Below are 17,972 nucleotides of genomic sequence, written 5' to 3'. Positions count from 1 at the left end.
TTAGACTGTCTTTTTTTTCTTTCTTGCGTTACATTTTCTGAGCTGTGTGTGATGCTGTTGCCAGTAAACCTATACATGTACATTTCACCTTGTCTCTTCCTACAGTCTGCTGTTTGATTGAAAAACTATCCCTGTCTGAAATACCCCATCCAGGAAATGCTGTTGGTAAGTATCCAGTAACAATATATACCAATATTTAATACAGAATCACCCACAACTAGTGCTGGTCTTGCAGTTTAGTTTTTAGTCCACTGCTAAGTGAGGAAAGTTCCTCTTTAAATAGAAACAACAAACACACTACAATAGTATGTATAAAATAAAATGTTAAAACAAACTTAACTTAGTGACAGCTTCCCAATGGCAACTTATCCACATAGATGCCTGGTTAACACATGTATACAAAGGGTAGAAGGGAAATCGCTGTCTATACCTATAAAAAAGAAATTAACAATACATAGTGAAGATTGTTATGAGCATGTATAAAGACACGCTAACAGGTACACTCACAAGATGTCAGGAGTTTAGCGCATTCAGAACATCACCCCTTGGTAGCAGAGGGGGAATATGCACCACTGGGACTGTTAGATGTTATCGGTCCACAGATCCGGAAACCACAGAAGAGCAGGAACAAGTAGTATGATTAGAAAATTTATTTGGTAAAATAAGGCACTGGTCCAACGCGTTTCGTTCGGTTAGAACTTCATCAGGGACCTCTTAGTAAAAAATATAAATAATCTTCATACAAAACAAATTCCCGCTATACCCTCCCTCTCCCCACAGTCTCACTTTATAGGAGAACCCTTCTTCCTATTGGTGGTGTAGTGGGTGTGTTCCGGATCAATCCTGCCATGTATCAGCTGTTCGTTCTTGAATTTCCCGCTTTCAGGTGCTGTCAACGTCGCCCGGAAGTGATGTACTACTTGTTCCTGCTCTTCTGTGGTTTCCGGATCTGTGGACCGATAACATCTAACAGTCCCAGTGGTGCATATTCCCCCTCTGCTACCAAGGGGTGATGTTCTGAATACCCTCTTTAAATAGCTCTGACCCCTCCCCCCTATTTAAATAGCTCTGACCCATCCCCTATTAGTCCAACCATGGGAAGTCGCCACTGATAGATGTAATGACTGGATATTGCCACTAGGGGGTATCTATTTCATTCACAGCTTAGTTTTTAGAACTGTTCCAATGTTTGTCTTTTTATATATAAACCGAAGAATTTGCACATTCTTTTGCAGGTGGATGGCAGTTGCTGATTAATGACACTTTAAAAAGTCTTTACATGGTTTCCACTTCTTCTAGACCCGTAATAAAGGTAATATCTTATTGCGGTTTGTGTAGACAGCAGAATAGCTGGGTAGGTGCAGGCCCCCTGCTTGTTTCCTGGGCCGAAAGATGCCTTCTTTTTTACAGTCCAAAGAAATCCAAGTAGTATTTTCTATAACATGTCAGTGATGTATAGACCTGAACCGGATGTAGTTATATGTCTGTGATCTGGGCATACTCACTGTCATTATACTTAGAAACATGTCCGTTACCTTGATGTACATACTCTGTTGATAATTATACTTAGTTTGCAGTATTCTATGGTGGCAGGAGGAAAATCAGTGGCGTTTCCTTCCTATTTAGGCTGCCTCCCTGTACACCTGCATTTATCGCACACCCTGAATTATGCCATGATTTGGGTAATAAAAGGAGATTGAGAGATTAAAATACAATTACTGTAGGCATTAAACACAACACATGAAGTCACATGACTCCATAGGAGTCATGTGACTTCAAACTAGATTTGTGCGTATCTAGCCTGCTTAGCATCGCTTCTGGAGGCTGTGTTTGTTGAAAAATATACAAGACAGGGCTTGCATTATAATGGCTGTGCATTATGAAATTAGCCCCACAGAATATTTAGAAGCCAGAAACTAGGTGTTTTCATCAAACTGTGTTTTACCTGAGGTATATCATTAAAACAGCTTTGTACCTAGAAGTACACATTAACTGCACATGTATCTGGCCAACTCTGCCCTTAATACCATAACAGATCGGATGTGTGATGGCATGCACACCGTCATTACTGGTCTACACAAATGTCACATCTCAAAAAAAGAAATAATTTCAATGGCAAACAAAATAAACTATAAATTAATTAACAGCCTTGTCTGCACTGGGAAACACATTAATCTCCTTCAGAACTGTTACATGCAAAATACCGTTTATTATCCTGAATCTCAAATCGGATCGGACGCTTTACAGCCAGTATAATATGTGGAGCCAGTATTTAATGGCCAGTGCAAAGCTGGATCTGTCATCTGTCAATGCCCTTTTAAAATGCCATTCTGCTCTGACTCTAGGAAGCTGCTGTAACAGCCCTGTCTGCCTTGTGCAGTGCGTTTTATCAGGAGCAGGCTGGAGAAGTCAGACCTGTTGTACAAGGTATGTCAATCTGTGATTTCTTAAAGGGGCAGCACTAATAACACACATGCAGACCAGCAACTACTGAAATTGAGCTATCAAAAACACAGTTACCTCTTGCACATCTTTGGCCAGCCCAACAGTTGCACCTACACATTTGTTCAAATACACCAAATAGATACTACAAAGTCATACGTCCATGTTGGGTAAAGCAGTGCTGTAGCCTGGTTTGGAGAAATAAGCCCTTCAGGAGATTAAAGGAGGATTGTTTTGTTCCAAACTATTGTTGGGTGTTTCTCTTTGGGATTTGTCATACTTATTTAAAGTTCAGTCTCTAAACCGTGCGTGGACGCCTGCTATTAATATTTTTTGTGCCTATAAAACAATGTTTGACGTTGCAAATAAAAGCAATTATATTAAAGTGCGTTAATTTCTGAACAAACACGTTGGGGAGCATTGAAATAGCACAGCTGTTTTCTTAGTATGTTGGCTGCTGGGTTTCAATGTGCAGTGCGCCCTGAGCTCCGTATCTGTTCATTGGCACACGCAAACACTCCTTTGTGGTGGTGCTAAACAGTAAACTATTTGCAAATATGAAATGATTATTTATTTTTAGTTGTTTATAAAGAAACTGGTGATGTAATGATTTAAACCTGTCCAACATTGTTTAATGGTACAGGGGCAGTGATATGCGCAGCTTGCTATCTATAGATGCAGCGATGTGGGCAGCTTGCTATCTACAGGACAGTGATTTGCACAGCTTGCTATCTACATGGGCAGCGATGTGTGCAGCTTATGATCTACATGGGCAGCGATGTGTGCAGCTTGTGATCTACATGGGCAGCGATGTGTGCAGCTTGTGATCTACATGGGCAGCGATGTGTGCAGCTTGTGATCTACATGGGCAGCGATGTGTGCAGCTTGTGATCTACATGGGCAGCGATGTGTGCAGCTTGTGATCTACATGGGCAGCGATGTGGGCAGCTTGTGATCTACATGGGCAGCGATGTGTGCAGCTTGTGATCTACATGGGCAGCGATGTGTGCAGCTTGTGATCTACAGAGGACAGTGCTATGGGCAGCTTGCTATCTACAGGGCAGTGATGTGGGCAGCTTGCTATCTACAGGGTAGTGATGTGCGCAGGTTGCTATCTACAGGGCAGTGATGTGGGCATCTTGCTATCTACAGGGCAGTGATGTGCGCAGGTTGCCATCTACAGGGGCAGTGATGTGCGTAGCTTGCTATCTAATGGGCAGTGATGTGCGCAGCTTGCTATCTACAGGGCAGTGATGTGCGCAGGTTGCTATCTACAGGGCAGTGATGTGCGCATCTTGCTATCTACAGGGCAGTGATGTGCGCAGGTTGCTATCTACAGGGGCAGTGATGTGCGTAGCTTGCTATCTAATGGGCAGTGATGTGCGCAGCTTGCTATCTACAGGGCAGTGATGTGGGCAGCTTGCTATCTACAGGGCAGTGATGTGGGCAGCTTGCTATCTACAGGAGCAGCGATGTGGGCAGCTTGCCATCTACAGGAGCAGCGATGTGGGCAGCTTGCCATCTACAGGGGTAGCGATGTGTGTAGTTTGCTATTTACAGGGCAGTGATGTGTGCAGCTTGCTATCTACTGGGCAGTGATGTGCGCAGCTTGCCATCTACAGGGCAGTGATGTGCGCAGCTTGCTATCTACAGGTGCAGCGATGTGGGCAGCTTGCTATCTACATGGGCAGCTTGCTATCTACATGGGCAGCTTGCTATCTACATGGGCAGCTTGCTATCTACAGGGCAGTGATGTGCGCAGGTTGCTATCTACAGGGACAGTGATGTGCGCAGCGTGCTATCTACAGGGCAGATATGTGCGCAGGTTGCTATCTACAGGGGCAGTGATGTGCGCAACTTGCTATCTACAGGGGCAGTGATGTGGGCAGCTTGCCATTTACAGGAGCAGCGATGTGTGTAGATAGATCTACAGGGGCAGCGATGTGGGCAGCTTCCTATCTGCGTGGGCAGCTTGCTATCTACAGGGACAGCGATGTGCGTAGTTTGCTATTTACAGGGCAGTGATGTGCGCAGCTTGCTATCTACTGGGCAGTGATGTGCGCAGCTTGCTATCTACTGGGCAGTGATGTGCGCAGCTTGCTATCTACTGGGCAGTGATGTGCGCAGCTTGCTATCTACTGGGCAGTGATGTGCGCAGCTTGCTATCTACAGGGCAGTGATGTGGGCAGCTTGCTATCTACAGGGCAGTGATGTGCACAGGTTGCTATCTACAGGGGCAGGGATGTGCGCAGCTTGCTATCTACAGGGCAGTGATGTGGGCAGCTTGCTATCTACAGGGCAGTGATGTGCGCATCTTGCTATCTACAGGGCAGTGATGTGCGCAGGTTGCTATCTACAGGGCAGTGATGTGCGTAGCTTGCTATCTAATGGGCAGTGATGTGCTCAGCTTGCTATCTACAGGGCAGTGATGTGGGCAGCTTGCTATCTACGTGGGCAGCTTGCTATCTACATGGTCAGCTTGCTATCTACAGGGCAGTGATGTGCGCAGGTTGCTATCTACAGGGCAGTGATGTGCGCAGGTTGCTATCTACAGGGCAGTGATGTGCGCAGGTTGCTATCTACAGGGACAGTGATGTGCGCAGCTTGCTATCTACAGGGCAGATAGGTTGCTATCTACAGGGGCAGTGATGTGGGCAGCTTGCTATCTACAGGGCAGTGATGTGCGCATCTTGCTATCTACAGGGCAGTGATGTGCGCAGGTTGCTATCTACGGGGCAGTGATGTGCGTAGCTTGCTTTCTAATGGGCAGTGATGTGCGCAGCTTGCGATCTACAGGGCAGTGATGTGGGCAGCTTGCTATCTACATGGGCAGCTTGCTATCTACATGGGCAGTTTGCTATCTACAGGGCAGTGATGTGCGCAGGTTGCTATCTACAGGGCAGTGATGTGCGCAGGTTGCTATCTACAGGGCAGTGATGTGCTCAGGTTGCTATCTACAGGGACAGTGATGTGCGCAGCTTGCTATCTACAGGGCAGATAGGTTGCTATCTACAGGGGCAGTGATGTGCGCAGCTTGCTATCTACAGGGCAGTGATGTGCGCAGGTTGCTATCTACAGGGGCAGTGATGTGCGCAACTTGCTATCTACAGGGGCAGTGATGTGGGCAGCTTGCCATTTACAGGAGCAGCGATGTGCGTAGTTTGCTATCTACAGGGCAGTGATGTACACAGCTTGCTATCTACAGGGCAGTGATGTGCGCAGCTTGCTATCTACAGGGCAGTGATGTGCTCAGCTTGCTATCTACAGGGGCAGCGATGTGGGCAGCTTGCTATCTGCGTGGGCAGCTTGCTATCTGCGTGGGCAGCTTGCTATCTACATGGGCAGCTTGCTATCTACAGGGACAGCGATGTCCGTAGTTTGCTATTTACAGGGCAGTGATGTGCGCAGCTTGCTATCTACTGGGCAGTGATGTGCGCAGCTTGCTATCTACTGGGCAGTGATGTGCGCAGCTTGCTATCTACTGGGCAGTGATGTGCGCAGCTTGCTATCTACTGGGCAGTGATGTGCGCAGGTTGCTATCTACTGGGCAGTGATGTGCGCAGGTTGCTATCTACAGGGCAGTGATGTGGGCAGCTTGCTATCTACAGGGCAGTGATGTGCGCAGGTTGCTATCCACAGGGGCAGCGATGTGGGCAGCTTGCTATCTACAGGGCAGTGATGTGCGCATCTTGCTATCTACAGGGCAGTGATGTGCGCAGGTTGCTATCTACGGGGCAGTGATGTGTGTAGCTTGCTATCTAATGGGCAGTGATGTGCGCAGCTTGCTATCTACAGGGCAGTGATGTGGGCAGCTTGCTATCTACGTGGGCAGCTTGCTATCTACGTGGGCAGCTTGCTATCTACAGGGCAGTGATGTGCGCAGGTTGCTATCTACAGGGCAGTGATGTGCGCAGGTTGCTATCTACAGGGCAGTGATGTGCGCAGGTTGCTATCTACGGGGCAGTGATGTGCGCAGGTTGCTATCTATGGGGCAGTGATGTGCGTAGCTTGCTATCTAATGGGCAGTGATGTGCGCAGCTTGCTATCTACAGGGCAGTGATGTGGGCAGCTTGCTATCTACATGAGCAGCGATGTGGGCAGCTTGCCATCTACAGGGGCAGCGATGTGCGTAGTTTTCTATCTACAGTGGCAGCGATGTGCGTAGTTTGCTATTTACAGGGCAGTGATGTGTGCAGCTTGCTATCTACTGGGCAGTGATGTGCGCAGCTTGCTATCTACAGGGCAGTGATGTGCGCAGCTTGCTATCTACAGGGCAGTGATGTGCGCAGCTTGCTATCTACAGGGCAGTGATGTGCGCAGCTTGCTATCTACAGGGGCAGCGATGTGGGCAGCTTGCTATCTACGTGGGCAGCTTGCTATCTACAGGGCAGTGATGTGCGCAGGTTGCTATCTACAGGGGCAGTGATGTGCGCAGCTTGCTATCTACAGGGCAGTGATGTGCACAGGTTACTATCTACAGGGGCAGTGATGTGCACAGCTTGCTATCTACAGGGCAGTGATGTGCGCAGCTTGCTATCTACAGGGCAGTGATGTGCTCAGCTTCTATCTATAGGGGCAGCGATGTGGGCAGCTTGCTATCTACGTGGGCAGCTTGCTATCTACATGGGCAGCTTGCTATCTTCAGGGACAGCGATGTGCGTAGTTTGCTATTTACAGGGCAGTGATGTGCGCAGCTTGCTATCTACTGGGCAGTGATGTGCGCAGGTTGCTATCTACAGGGCAGTGATGTGAGCAGCTTGCTATCTACAGGGCAGTGATGTGCGCAGGTTGCTATCTACAGGGCAGTGATGTGAGCAGCTTGCTATCTACAGGTCAGTGATGTGCGCAGGTTGCTATCTACAGGGGCAGTGATGTGCGCAGCTTGCTATCTACAGGGGCAGCGATGTGGGAAGCTTGCTATCTACAGGAGCAGCGATGTGGGCAGCTTGTCATCTACAGGGGCAGCGATGTGCGTAGTTTGCCATCTACGGGGCAGCGATGTGCGTAGTTTGCTATTTACAGGGCAGTGATGTGCGCAGCTTGCTATCTACTGGGCAGTGATGTGCGCAGCTTGCTATCTACAGGGCAGTGATGTGCGCAGGTTGCTATCTACAGGGCAGTGATGTGCGCAGCTTGCTATCTACAGGGCAGTGATGTGCGCAGGTTGCTATCTACAGGGCAGCGATGTGGACAGCTTGCTATCTACGTGGGCAGCTTGCTACCTACATGGGCAGCTTGCTACCTACAGGGCAGTGATGTGCGCAGGTTGCTATCTACAGGGGCAGTGATGTGCGCAGCTTGCTATCTACAGGGCAGTGATGTGGGCAGCTTGCTATCTACAGGAGCAGCGATGTGGGCAGCTTGCCATCTACAGGGGCAGCGATGTGCGTAGTTTTCTATCTGCAGGGCAGCGATGTGCGTAGTTTGCTATTTACAGGGCAGTGATGTGTGCAGCTTGCTATCTACTGGGCAGTGATGTGCGCAGCTTGCTATCTACAGGGGCAGCGATGTGGGCAGCTTGCTATCTACGTGGGCAGCTTGCTATCTACAGGGCAGTGATGTGCGCAGGTTGCTATCTACAGGGGCAGTGATGTGCGCAGGTTGCTATCTACAGGGCAGTGATGTGGGCAGCTTGCTATCTACAGGAGCAGCGATGTGGGCAGCTTGCCATCTACAGGGGCAGCGATGTGCGTAGTTTTCTATCTACAGGGCAGCGATGTGCGTAGTTTGCTATTTACAGGGCAGTGATGTGTGCAGCTTGCTATCTACTGGGCAGTGATGTGCGCAGCTTGCTATCTACAGGGGCAGCGATGTGGGCAGCTTGCTATCTACGTGGACAGCTTGCTATCTACAGGGCAGTGATGTGCGCAGGTTGCTATCTACAGGGGCAGTGATGTGCGCAGCTTGCTATCTACAGGGCAGTGATGTGTGCAGGTTGCTATCTACAGGGCAGCGATGTGGACAGCTTGCTATCTACGTGGGCAGCTTGCTACCTACATGGGCAGCTTGCTACCTACAGGGCAGTGATGTGCGCAGGTTGCTATCTACAGGGGCAGTGATGTGCGCAGCTTGCTATCTACAGGGCAGTGATGTGGGCAGCTTGCTATCTACAGGAGCAGCGATGTGGGCAGCTTGCCATCTACAGGGGCAGCGATGTGCGTAGTTTTCTATCTACAGGGCAGCGATGTGCGTAGTTTGCTATTTACAGGGCAGTGATGTGTGCAGCTTGCTATCTACTGGGCAGTGATGTGCGCAGCTTGCTATCTACAGGGGCAGCGATGTGGGCAGCTTGCTATCTACGTGGGCAGCTTGCTACCTACAGGGCAGTGATGTGCGCAGGTTGCTATCTACAGGGGCAGTGATGTGCGCAGCTTGCTATCTACAGGGCAGTGATGTGGGCAGCTTGCTATCTACAGGAGCAACGATGTGGGCAGCTTGCCATCTACAGGGGCAGCGATGTGCGTAGTTTTCTATCGGCAGGGCAGCGATGTGCGTAGTTTGCTATTTACAGAGCAGTGATGTGTGCAGCTTGCTATCTACTGGGCAGTGATGTGCGCAGCTTGCTATCTACAGGGGCAGCGATGTGGGCAGCTTGCTATCTACGTGGGCAGCTTGCTATCTACAGGGCAGTGATGTGCGCAGGTTGCTATCTACAGGGGCAGTGATGTGCGCAGGTTGCTATCTACAGGGGCAGTGATGTGCGCAGCTTGCTATCTACAGGGCAGTGATGTGCGCAGGTTGCTATCTACAGGGGCAGTGATGTGCGCAACTTGCTATCTACAGGGGCAGTGATGTGGGCAGCTTGCCATCTACAGGAGCAGCGATGTGCGTAGTTTGCTATTTACAGGGCAGTGATGTGCACAGCTTGCTATCTACAGGGCAGTGATGTGCGCAGCTTGCTATCTACAGGGCAGTGATGTGCTCAGCTTCTATCTACAGGGGCAGCGATGTGGGCAGCTTGCTATCTGCGTGGGCAGCTTGCTATCTGCGTGGGCAGCTTGCTATCTACGTGGGCAGCTTGCTATCTACGTGGGCAGCTTGCTATCTACGTGGGCAGCTTGCTATCTACATGGGCAGCTTGCTATCTACAGGGACAGCGATGTGCGTAGTTTGTTATTTACAGGGCAGTGAGGTGTGCAGCTTGCTATCTACAGGGGCAGTGATGTGCGCAGCTTGCTATCTACAGGGCAGTGATGTGCGCAGGTTGCTATCTACAGGGCAGTGATGTGCGCAGGTTGCTATCTACAGGGCAGTGATGTGCGCAGCTTGCTATCTACAGGGCAGTGATGTGCTCAGCTTCTATCTACAGGGGCAGCGATGTGGGCAGCTTGCTATCTGCGTGGGCAGCTTGCTATCTGCGTGGGCAGCTTGCTATCTGCGTGGGCAGCTTGCTATCTGCGTGGGCAGCTTGCTATCTGCGTGGGCAGCTTGCTATCTGCGTGGGCAGCTTGCTATCTACGTGGGCAGCTTGCTATCTACATGGGCAGCTTGCTATCTACAGGGACAGCGATGTGCGTAGTTTGTTATTTACAGGGCAGTGAGGTGCGCAGCTTGCTATCTACAGGGGCAGTGATGTGCGCAGCTTGCTATCTACAGGGCAGTGATGTGCGCAGTTTGCTATCTACAGGGCAGAGATGTGCGCAGCTTGCTATCTACAGGGCAGTGATGTGCTCAGCTTGCTATCTACAGGGGCAGCGATGTGGGCAGCTTTCTATCTACGTGGGCAGCTTGCTATCTACAGGGGCAGCGATGTGCGTAGTTTGGTATTTACAGGGCAGTGATGTGCGCAGCTTGCTATCTACTGGGCAGTGATGTGGGCAGCTTGCTATCTACTGGGCAGTGATGTGGGCAGCTTGCTATCTACTGGGCAGTGATGTGGGCAGCTTGCTATCTACAGGGCAGTGATGTGGGCAGCTTGCTATCTACAGGGCAGTGATGTGCGCATCTTGCTATCTACAGGGCAGTGATGTGCGCAGCTTGCTATCTACGTGGGCAGCTTGCTATCTACAGGGCAGTGATGTGCGCAGCTTGCTATCTACAGGGGCAGCGATGTGCGCCGCTTCCTATGTACAGTGGCAGTGATGTGCGCAGCTTGCTATGTACAGTGGCATTGATGTGCGCAGCTTGCTATCTACAGGGCAGTGATGTGGGCAGCTTGCTATCTACAGGGGCAGTGCTGTGGGCAGCTTATAATCTAATGAAAGTGGGCTGTCTCTTATTAGAACTATATCAGTATTCTCTCTTTTTTTTATAGCTTATGACAGTGAGCCACATCACAGTGAAATGCCTCTCATTAGATCTGTATTAAAGTATGCTGTCTCTCATTAGATCTGTATCACAGTAAGCTGTCTCTCATTAGATCTGTATTAAAGTATGCTGTCTCTCATTAGATCTGTATCACAGTAAGCTGTCTCTCATTAGATCTGTATTAAAGTATGCTGTCTCTCATTAGATCTGTATCACAGTGAGCTGTGTCTCATTAGATCTGTATCACAGTGAGCTGCCTCTTAATAGATCTGTATCACAGTGAGCTGCTTCTCATTAGATCTGTATCACAGTGAGCTGCTTCTCATTAGATCTGTATCATAGTGAGCTTCCTCTCATTAGATCTGTATCACAGTGAGCTGCTTCTCATTAGATCTGTATCACAGTGAGCTGCTTCTCATTAGATCTGTATCATAGTGAGCTTCCTCTCATTAGATCTGTATCACAGTGAGCTGCCTCTCATTAGATCTGTATCACAGTGAGCTGCCTCTCATTAGATCTGTATCACAGTGAGCTGTCTCTCATTAGATCTGTATCACAGTGAGCTGCCTCTCATTAGATCTGTATCGCAGTGAGCTGCCTCTCATTAGATCTGTATCGCAGTGAGCTAGCTCTCATTAGATCTGTATCGCAGTGAGCTGCCTCTCATTAGATCTGTATCACAGTGAGCTGCCTCTCATTAGATCTGTATCACAGTGAGCTGCCGCTCTTTAGATCTGTATCACAGTGAGCTGCCTCTCATTAGATCTGTATCACAGTGAGCTGCCTCTCATTAGATCTGTATCGCAGTGAGCTGCTTCTCATTAGATCTGTATCACAGTGAGCTGCTTCTCATTAGATCTGTATCATAGTGAGCTGCCTCTCATTAGATCTGTATCACAGTGAGCTGCCTCTCATTAGATCTGTATCACAGTGAGCTGCCTCTCATTAGATCTGTATCACAGTGAGCTGTCTCTCATTAGATCTGTATCACAGTGAGCTGCCTCTCATTAGATCTGTATCGCAGTGAGCTGCCTCTCATTAGATCTGTATCGCAGTGAGCTAGCTCTCATTAGATCTGTATCGCAGTGAGCTGCCTCTCATTAGATCTGTATCACAGTGAGCTGCCTCTCATTAGATCTGTATCACAGTGAGCTGCCGCTCTTTAGATCTGTATCACAGTGAGCTGCCTCTCATTAGATCTGTATCGCAGTGAGCTGCTTCTCATTAGATCTGTATCATAGTGAGCTGCCTCTCATTAGATCTGTATCACAGTGAGCTGCCTCTCATTAGATCTGTATCACAGTGAGCTGCCTCTCATTAGATCTGTATCACAGTGAGCTGCCTCTCATTAGATCTGTATCACAGTGAGCTGCCTCTCATTAGATCTGTATCACAGTGAGCTGCCTCTCATTAGATCTGTATCACAGTGAGCTGCCTCTCTTTAGATCTGTATCACAGTGAGCTAGCTCTCATTAGATCTGTATCGCAGTGAGCAGCCTCTTATTAGATCTGAATCACAGTGAGCTTCCTCTCATTAGATCTGTATCGCAGTGAGCTGCCTCTCATTAGATCTGTATCACAGTGAGCTGCCTCTCATTAGATCTGTATCGCAGTGAGCTGCCTCTCATTAGATCTGTATCACAGTGAGCTGCCTCTCATTAGATCTGTATCACAGTGAGCTTGCTCTCATTAGATCTGTATCGCAGTGAGCTGCCTCTCATTAGATCTGTATCACAGTGAGCTGTCTCTCATTAGATCTGTATCACAGTGAGCTGCCTCTCAGTTAGGTGCATATAATATAATATTTGAATCATTCTTTTTTTTTTTTTTTTAAAGATGAGATCGTAAAACACTTCATCACAGAGCTGGAGAGTGCCGAGGAGATGACACGCTGTGGGTTTTCATTGGCCCTCGGGGCCCTTCCTCGGTTTATGCTGAGAAGCAAGCTCCAGCAGGTACCTGGAAACTGGAAGAGCAGCCTGGCAACTCCTACATATACATTCTGTCTAATCACGGTGACATCAGCTTGGATGGGATGCTGACATCAAGAAATGATTGCTCACTTCTTAGAAACCTAATAGAAACTATGATCGGTTCAGATATATGCAAATATTTCAGGTTTGGGAGATCTGGAAGCGTGAGTAACTGAAACTTGTTACCATGTGAAATATCTGGGATTTGTGGAGTACAGTGGGCCCCATTCACTGTGTGTTGTGTAATGGTGTTATGAAGAGTTACTTTCTGCTTTAAAGGAACACTAAAGTCACCAACTTTAACTTCATGAAGCAGTTTTTGGTGTATAGATCATGCCCTTGAAGTTGCAATGCTCAATTCACTTCCATTTACGAGTTAAACCACTTTTGTTTCTGTTTATGCAGCACCAACCACACCTCCCCTGACTGTGACTGACACAGCCTGCATGAAAACAAAATGGTTTCATTTTCAATCGGATTTAACTTATTTTAATCACATACAGGAGGCTCCTGCAAGATCTAGCAAGCTATTAACAGAGCTGTAGATAAGAAATTCAAAATTAAACAGAATTTGCAATAAATGAAGTGTAAACATTAGCTGTCACTTTACAGGAAGTGTTTTGAAAGGCTGTGCAAGTCACATGCAAGAAGGTGTGATTAGGGCTACATAACCAAAGGGATTTAACTCCTAAAAGACAGATAATTGAGCAGTGAGACTGCAGGGGTGCGATTTATACACAAAAACTGCTTCATTAAGATACATTTGTTTTGATAACTATAGTGTTCTTTTTAAAATCCCTACATTTTACCAAAAATCTCTTTTTTGGTGTAATGCTCACTGTAAGCCAAAGATGCCCTGCATTCACAGGCACGCTCAGTATCCTAATCAATAACACATAATATTCCTCCCAATCTGCCATATTTGCATCCATGTTCATGGGCCTTGCTGCACAGCATCTTGGGTTTTAGAGCCATTTGTCCGGCAATGCTGACCCGAAACAAAGCAGAGGATAAAAAAAGCACCATCCACATATGTTTCAACAGGCATTAAATGTGGACATTGGTTCACAAATCACATATTTTAGTATTTTTTTTAAACACCTTCACCCCTTGATGCCACACACAAATATAGGGGCATTGCTGATGGGGACTTTATTTTTTTAGTTAGTAGACATCACTTTGGTACTGTACATGAGGGAGCAGGCACTCTGGCACGGATGCTGATTTGTGTTCTTTATCTTGACCACTAAAACTTGAAGCTCCATATTGCCTTATCCCCAGAGTATTGATCACGTCCCTCCAACCTACACTTATTGATCAGATATTTAATCCGAACACCATGCCCGACCTTACAGTGCTGTGTTTTCTTTCAGGTTTTGGAAGGATTAAGGAAAGTTACCCTCATTACTGGTAAAAATGCCAGCTTTGCAGAATCTAGACGGGATGCCCTGAAAGCCATCGCTCTGTACGTTATTGTTACTGATTTTATAGCTCCATCTCTTTGTCTGATTCCTTATTTTCCACATGAGTGGATGCACATATCACATCTTGAAATGTATGTAACGGTGTGTACTATAAAACATGTGCTAACGTTTATGTTTGGGGAAACTCATGTTAACCCCTTAACGCAGTTACGTTGTTCTATGCCATCCCGCATTAAATGGGCTTTAAAGCCGTTGCGGCGGCATAGAACGCTGTAACTGCTTGCCGCCCTGGAGCCGCTGGGATACTTACCTTCCCGGCGCTTTGCTTTGGGAGGACTGCCTGACAGCCCAGGCAGCCCTCCCACGGCAAATCAGGCCCCCGGGGGCCATGTGATCCCTCTTAAAGAGCGATCACATGGCCCCTATAGCTGGCTGTGGATCTGCCAGCAGGGGAACTGCTGGTGGGAAGTGTAAAAAAAAATATTATTAGACATGTAAAAATAAATTAAATATACATATGTGTATATATATATTATATATATATATATATATATATATATATATAAATACATCTTATACATATGTAACTTCATAGGTAGTGTATTTTAATATTAATATAATTGCATATATTAGTATTAAAATACACTTAAAATTAAGTTACGTATATGATACTTTATATATATATAAATATACATATATATATATATTTATATTTATATATACACGTATAACTACAAAAATAAATTATTAAAAAAAAAATTATAAATACATATGTCATTTCATTCTAACTGTATTTTGTTATTAATATATATATATATCGGTAACAAAATACACTTAGAATGACATTCTATATATATATATATCTATCTATAAATAAAAAGAAACAACTGCAAATATATATATGTGTGTATATATATATATATATATAATTACATAAATGATTACATAAGTACATGTAGAATTTAAATACATGTATATTAAAATTCTATGTGTATATTTAAGTAATCTTTTAATATAATTATGGGAGTTTATTAATTAAAATTTAATTGACGTGCCTGACAATCCTGGCAGAAAGTGCAGAGAATTTAATTTGCTAGCACTATATTTAACCCTGTAACTTTCCAATACACCATAAAACCTGTACATGGGGAGACTTCGCTGAACACAAATATTAGTGTTTCAAAATGGTAAATGGTATTACAATGATGATATTTTCAGTAAAAGATGTTATTTAGCATTTTTTACACACGAACGTCACTTTCACTGACAATATTATTGTTGTAATACATTTTACGGTTTTGAAACACTAATGTTTGTGTTCCGTGAAGTCTCCCGAGTAAAACCATGTACAGGTTTTATTGTGTTTTGGAAAGTTAGAGAGTCAAATATAAGGCCAGTGTTTGGGACTAAGTGGCTACTAAAAAAGACTGGACATACCCCACTTGCAATACATTGGGTTGTCTACTTTTGCAAATGGTATGCCATCCTGGGGCTAATTATCATTCCTGGGCTACCACACGGTCTCAAGGCAACAGAAACAATCTGGCGAATTTCAATGTGAAAAAACTGAAAAACAGAACGTGCTATACTTAACCCTGTAACTTTCCAAAACACCATAAAACTTGTTTTATTGCAGTAAAATCTAACAGTATTCTGACATTCACCGTTAAAATGCCACGCAGAACTAAACATTTTTTTTTTAATCTCAATTTCTCACACTTTTTTAGATTTTATTCATAATAAATAATATTTTTTATTCATATATGAATAGTTGATGAGAAATTAAAGCCCTGTTTCTCCTGAACAAAATTATATATAATTAGTGTGGGCGTACTTAATGTGAAAGAGGTGAATTACGTTTGAACTGACATATAGTCAAATTCCAGTTTTTGTTTGTTTTGATCAGAATGTGTACAATTGACTCCACCCTGAAGGGGTTAAAGAATGGATTGAATGTGTATAACAGAAATATTCGTGATAATAGAATTGTATGCTAGACAATTTGAAAATCTCTACCAGGTGTTGTTCTCATGATCCTCAGGCAGCCGTATTTTACTGGTTAAATATAATAGCCGCTGTGTTTAATACTAATTACAGCAACTGTCTGTATAATCCCGATACAATGCTCTAAGGTTTGTGGATTGATTTTTTGATATTATTATTATTGCAGATTTACTTGTTTGCATTTGTTGAAGATCGCATTGTACCTTTATTTTGCTGATTTATTTTTGCAACATCATTATGAGTTGACAGCATCATTCTATTTTGTAAATAACTTCCAAAAAGAGACCAACTTATTTTATAGGTATTTAATAAAATTCAATAATCTCCCCTTTACACCGAGGTCTCTAACATTTAAAGCCTATTTTAGGGAAAACATTGCTGGATCAGAAATCAAAGTGCTTTAATTTCTCTCAATGTTGTTCTTCTTTGAGTGTTTGGCCAACATGTATTATGGTATAGTATAGTAGGAAGAAAGAGAGTGGGGGAACAGAAAACAAATATTCCAATCGGACATTAAAAGCTGGAACAAGCGGTACATTATGTTGCTACACACACCAGGATTCATACATTAAACGTTGTATACAGACTGGTGAAATATGTAAAAGGGGCAGTTGGAGGCTTCCTCTGGGGCTGTCTTCCTGACTGTGGCAAAGTGCTCAGGCTTACTCTGGAATGGGGAGTACCAACATATTGTACCTGGCAGTGCCCTCAGCCTCATGCACACTGTTTTCAGGATCTGACTTGCGACTGCATAGTATTATATAATCTGCATTCTCAGTCACTGTTGTGGTCACAGCAATGCGTCCCATCTTACATTTTATGGCTTCTTCTCTTTCCATCATTCAGGGTTTGTCAGACAGTTGGAGTCCAAGCAGACGGATCCCAGGATGATGTTGTGTGCAGAGAGAATGTCTCCCTTATATATAATACACTGTTGGAATGCATGTCTGACTACACGACAGACAGCCGGGGAGATGTCGGAGTCTGGTAAGAGACAAAAACTGCAAATATCTACCAAATGGAAATGAGTATATCTGTATCTCTCAGTCTATATTTAAATAAAACATTAACCCTGCAAATGTTTACTGGATAGATCTGGTATAACTGGTAATATACACTGATCAGCCACAACATTAAAACCACCTGCCTAATATCGAGTAGGTTCCCCTCTTGCTGCTAAAACAGCTGTGATGACTCCACAAACCTTCTGAAAATGTCCTCTGGTACCTCACAGCAAGACATTAGCAACAGATCTTTTAAGTCCTGGAACCCCCAAGGTGGGGCCTCCATGGATTGAATTTGTTGTTCCAGCACATCCCACAGATGCTCAATCAGATTGGCAATCCTTGAACTCTTTTTATTGTTCCTCAAACCATTATTGAACATTTTTTGCAGTGTGGCAGGGTGCATTTTCCTGCTGAAAGATGCCACTTTGACCAGGGAATGCCATTGCCATGAAGGGTTAACGTGGTCTGCAACAATCTCTCGGTAGGTGGTACGTGTCAAAGTAACATCCACATGAATGAGAGGATCCAAGGTTTCCCAGCAGAACATTGCTTAGAACATAACACCTCCTTCTTAAAGGACGCACACGCATCTGGCCACTCATCTGATCTAAAAGAAAATATGAATTGTCATATTAGGCAAACTTCTTCCATTGCTCCATGGACCAGGTCCCATTCGATGTGCTGTCAGCAGTGGAAAGGGATGATCATGTTCTGACACCTTTTTTTTTATCATGGTGTTAAGTTTTTCAGCAGTTTGAGCTACAGTAGCGCTTTATGTGATCGGTCAAGACAGGCTAGCCTTCGCTTCCCATGTGCATCTGTGCATCAATGAGCCGGTTGTCCTTTCTTGCACCACTTTTGGTAGGTACTAACCA

General features: G+C 45.4%; 1 protein-coding gene across 1 annotated transcript in view; it reads left to right on the top strand.

Annotated features, from left to right (window-relative positions):
• TBCD (tubulin folding cofactor D) overlaps positions 1-17,972 on the top strand; it is a 223,223-nt gene that overhangs the window by 160,743 nt on the left and 44,508 nt on the right. Inside the window, exons 25-30 of the mRNA XM_063456052.1 lie at positions 106-165; positions 1,236-1,312; positions 2,346-2,427; positions 12,526-12,644; positions 14,036-14,127; positions 16,937-17,077. Of these exons, the coding sequence (XP_063312122.1) occupies positions 106-165; positions 1,236-1,312; positions 2,346-2,427; positions 12,526-12,644; positions 14,036-14,127; positions 16,937-17,077 (571 nt within the window). The remainder of the gene's footprint in view (positions 1-105; positions 166-1,235; positions 1,313-2,345; positions 2,428-12,525; positions 12,645-14,035; positions 14,128-16,936; positions 17,078-17,972) is intronic.

The sequence above is a fragment of the Pelobates fuscus genome, chromosome 5 (assembly GCF_036172605.1).
Source record: "Pelobates fuscus isolate aPelFus1 chromosome 5, aPelFus1.pri, whole genome shotgun sequence".
Lineage (NCBI taxonomy): Eukaryota > Metazoa > Chordata > Amphibia > Anura > Pelobatidae > Pelobates > Pelobates fuscus.
This window is presented reverse-complemented; position numbering and strand designations above follow the sequence as displayed.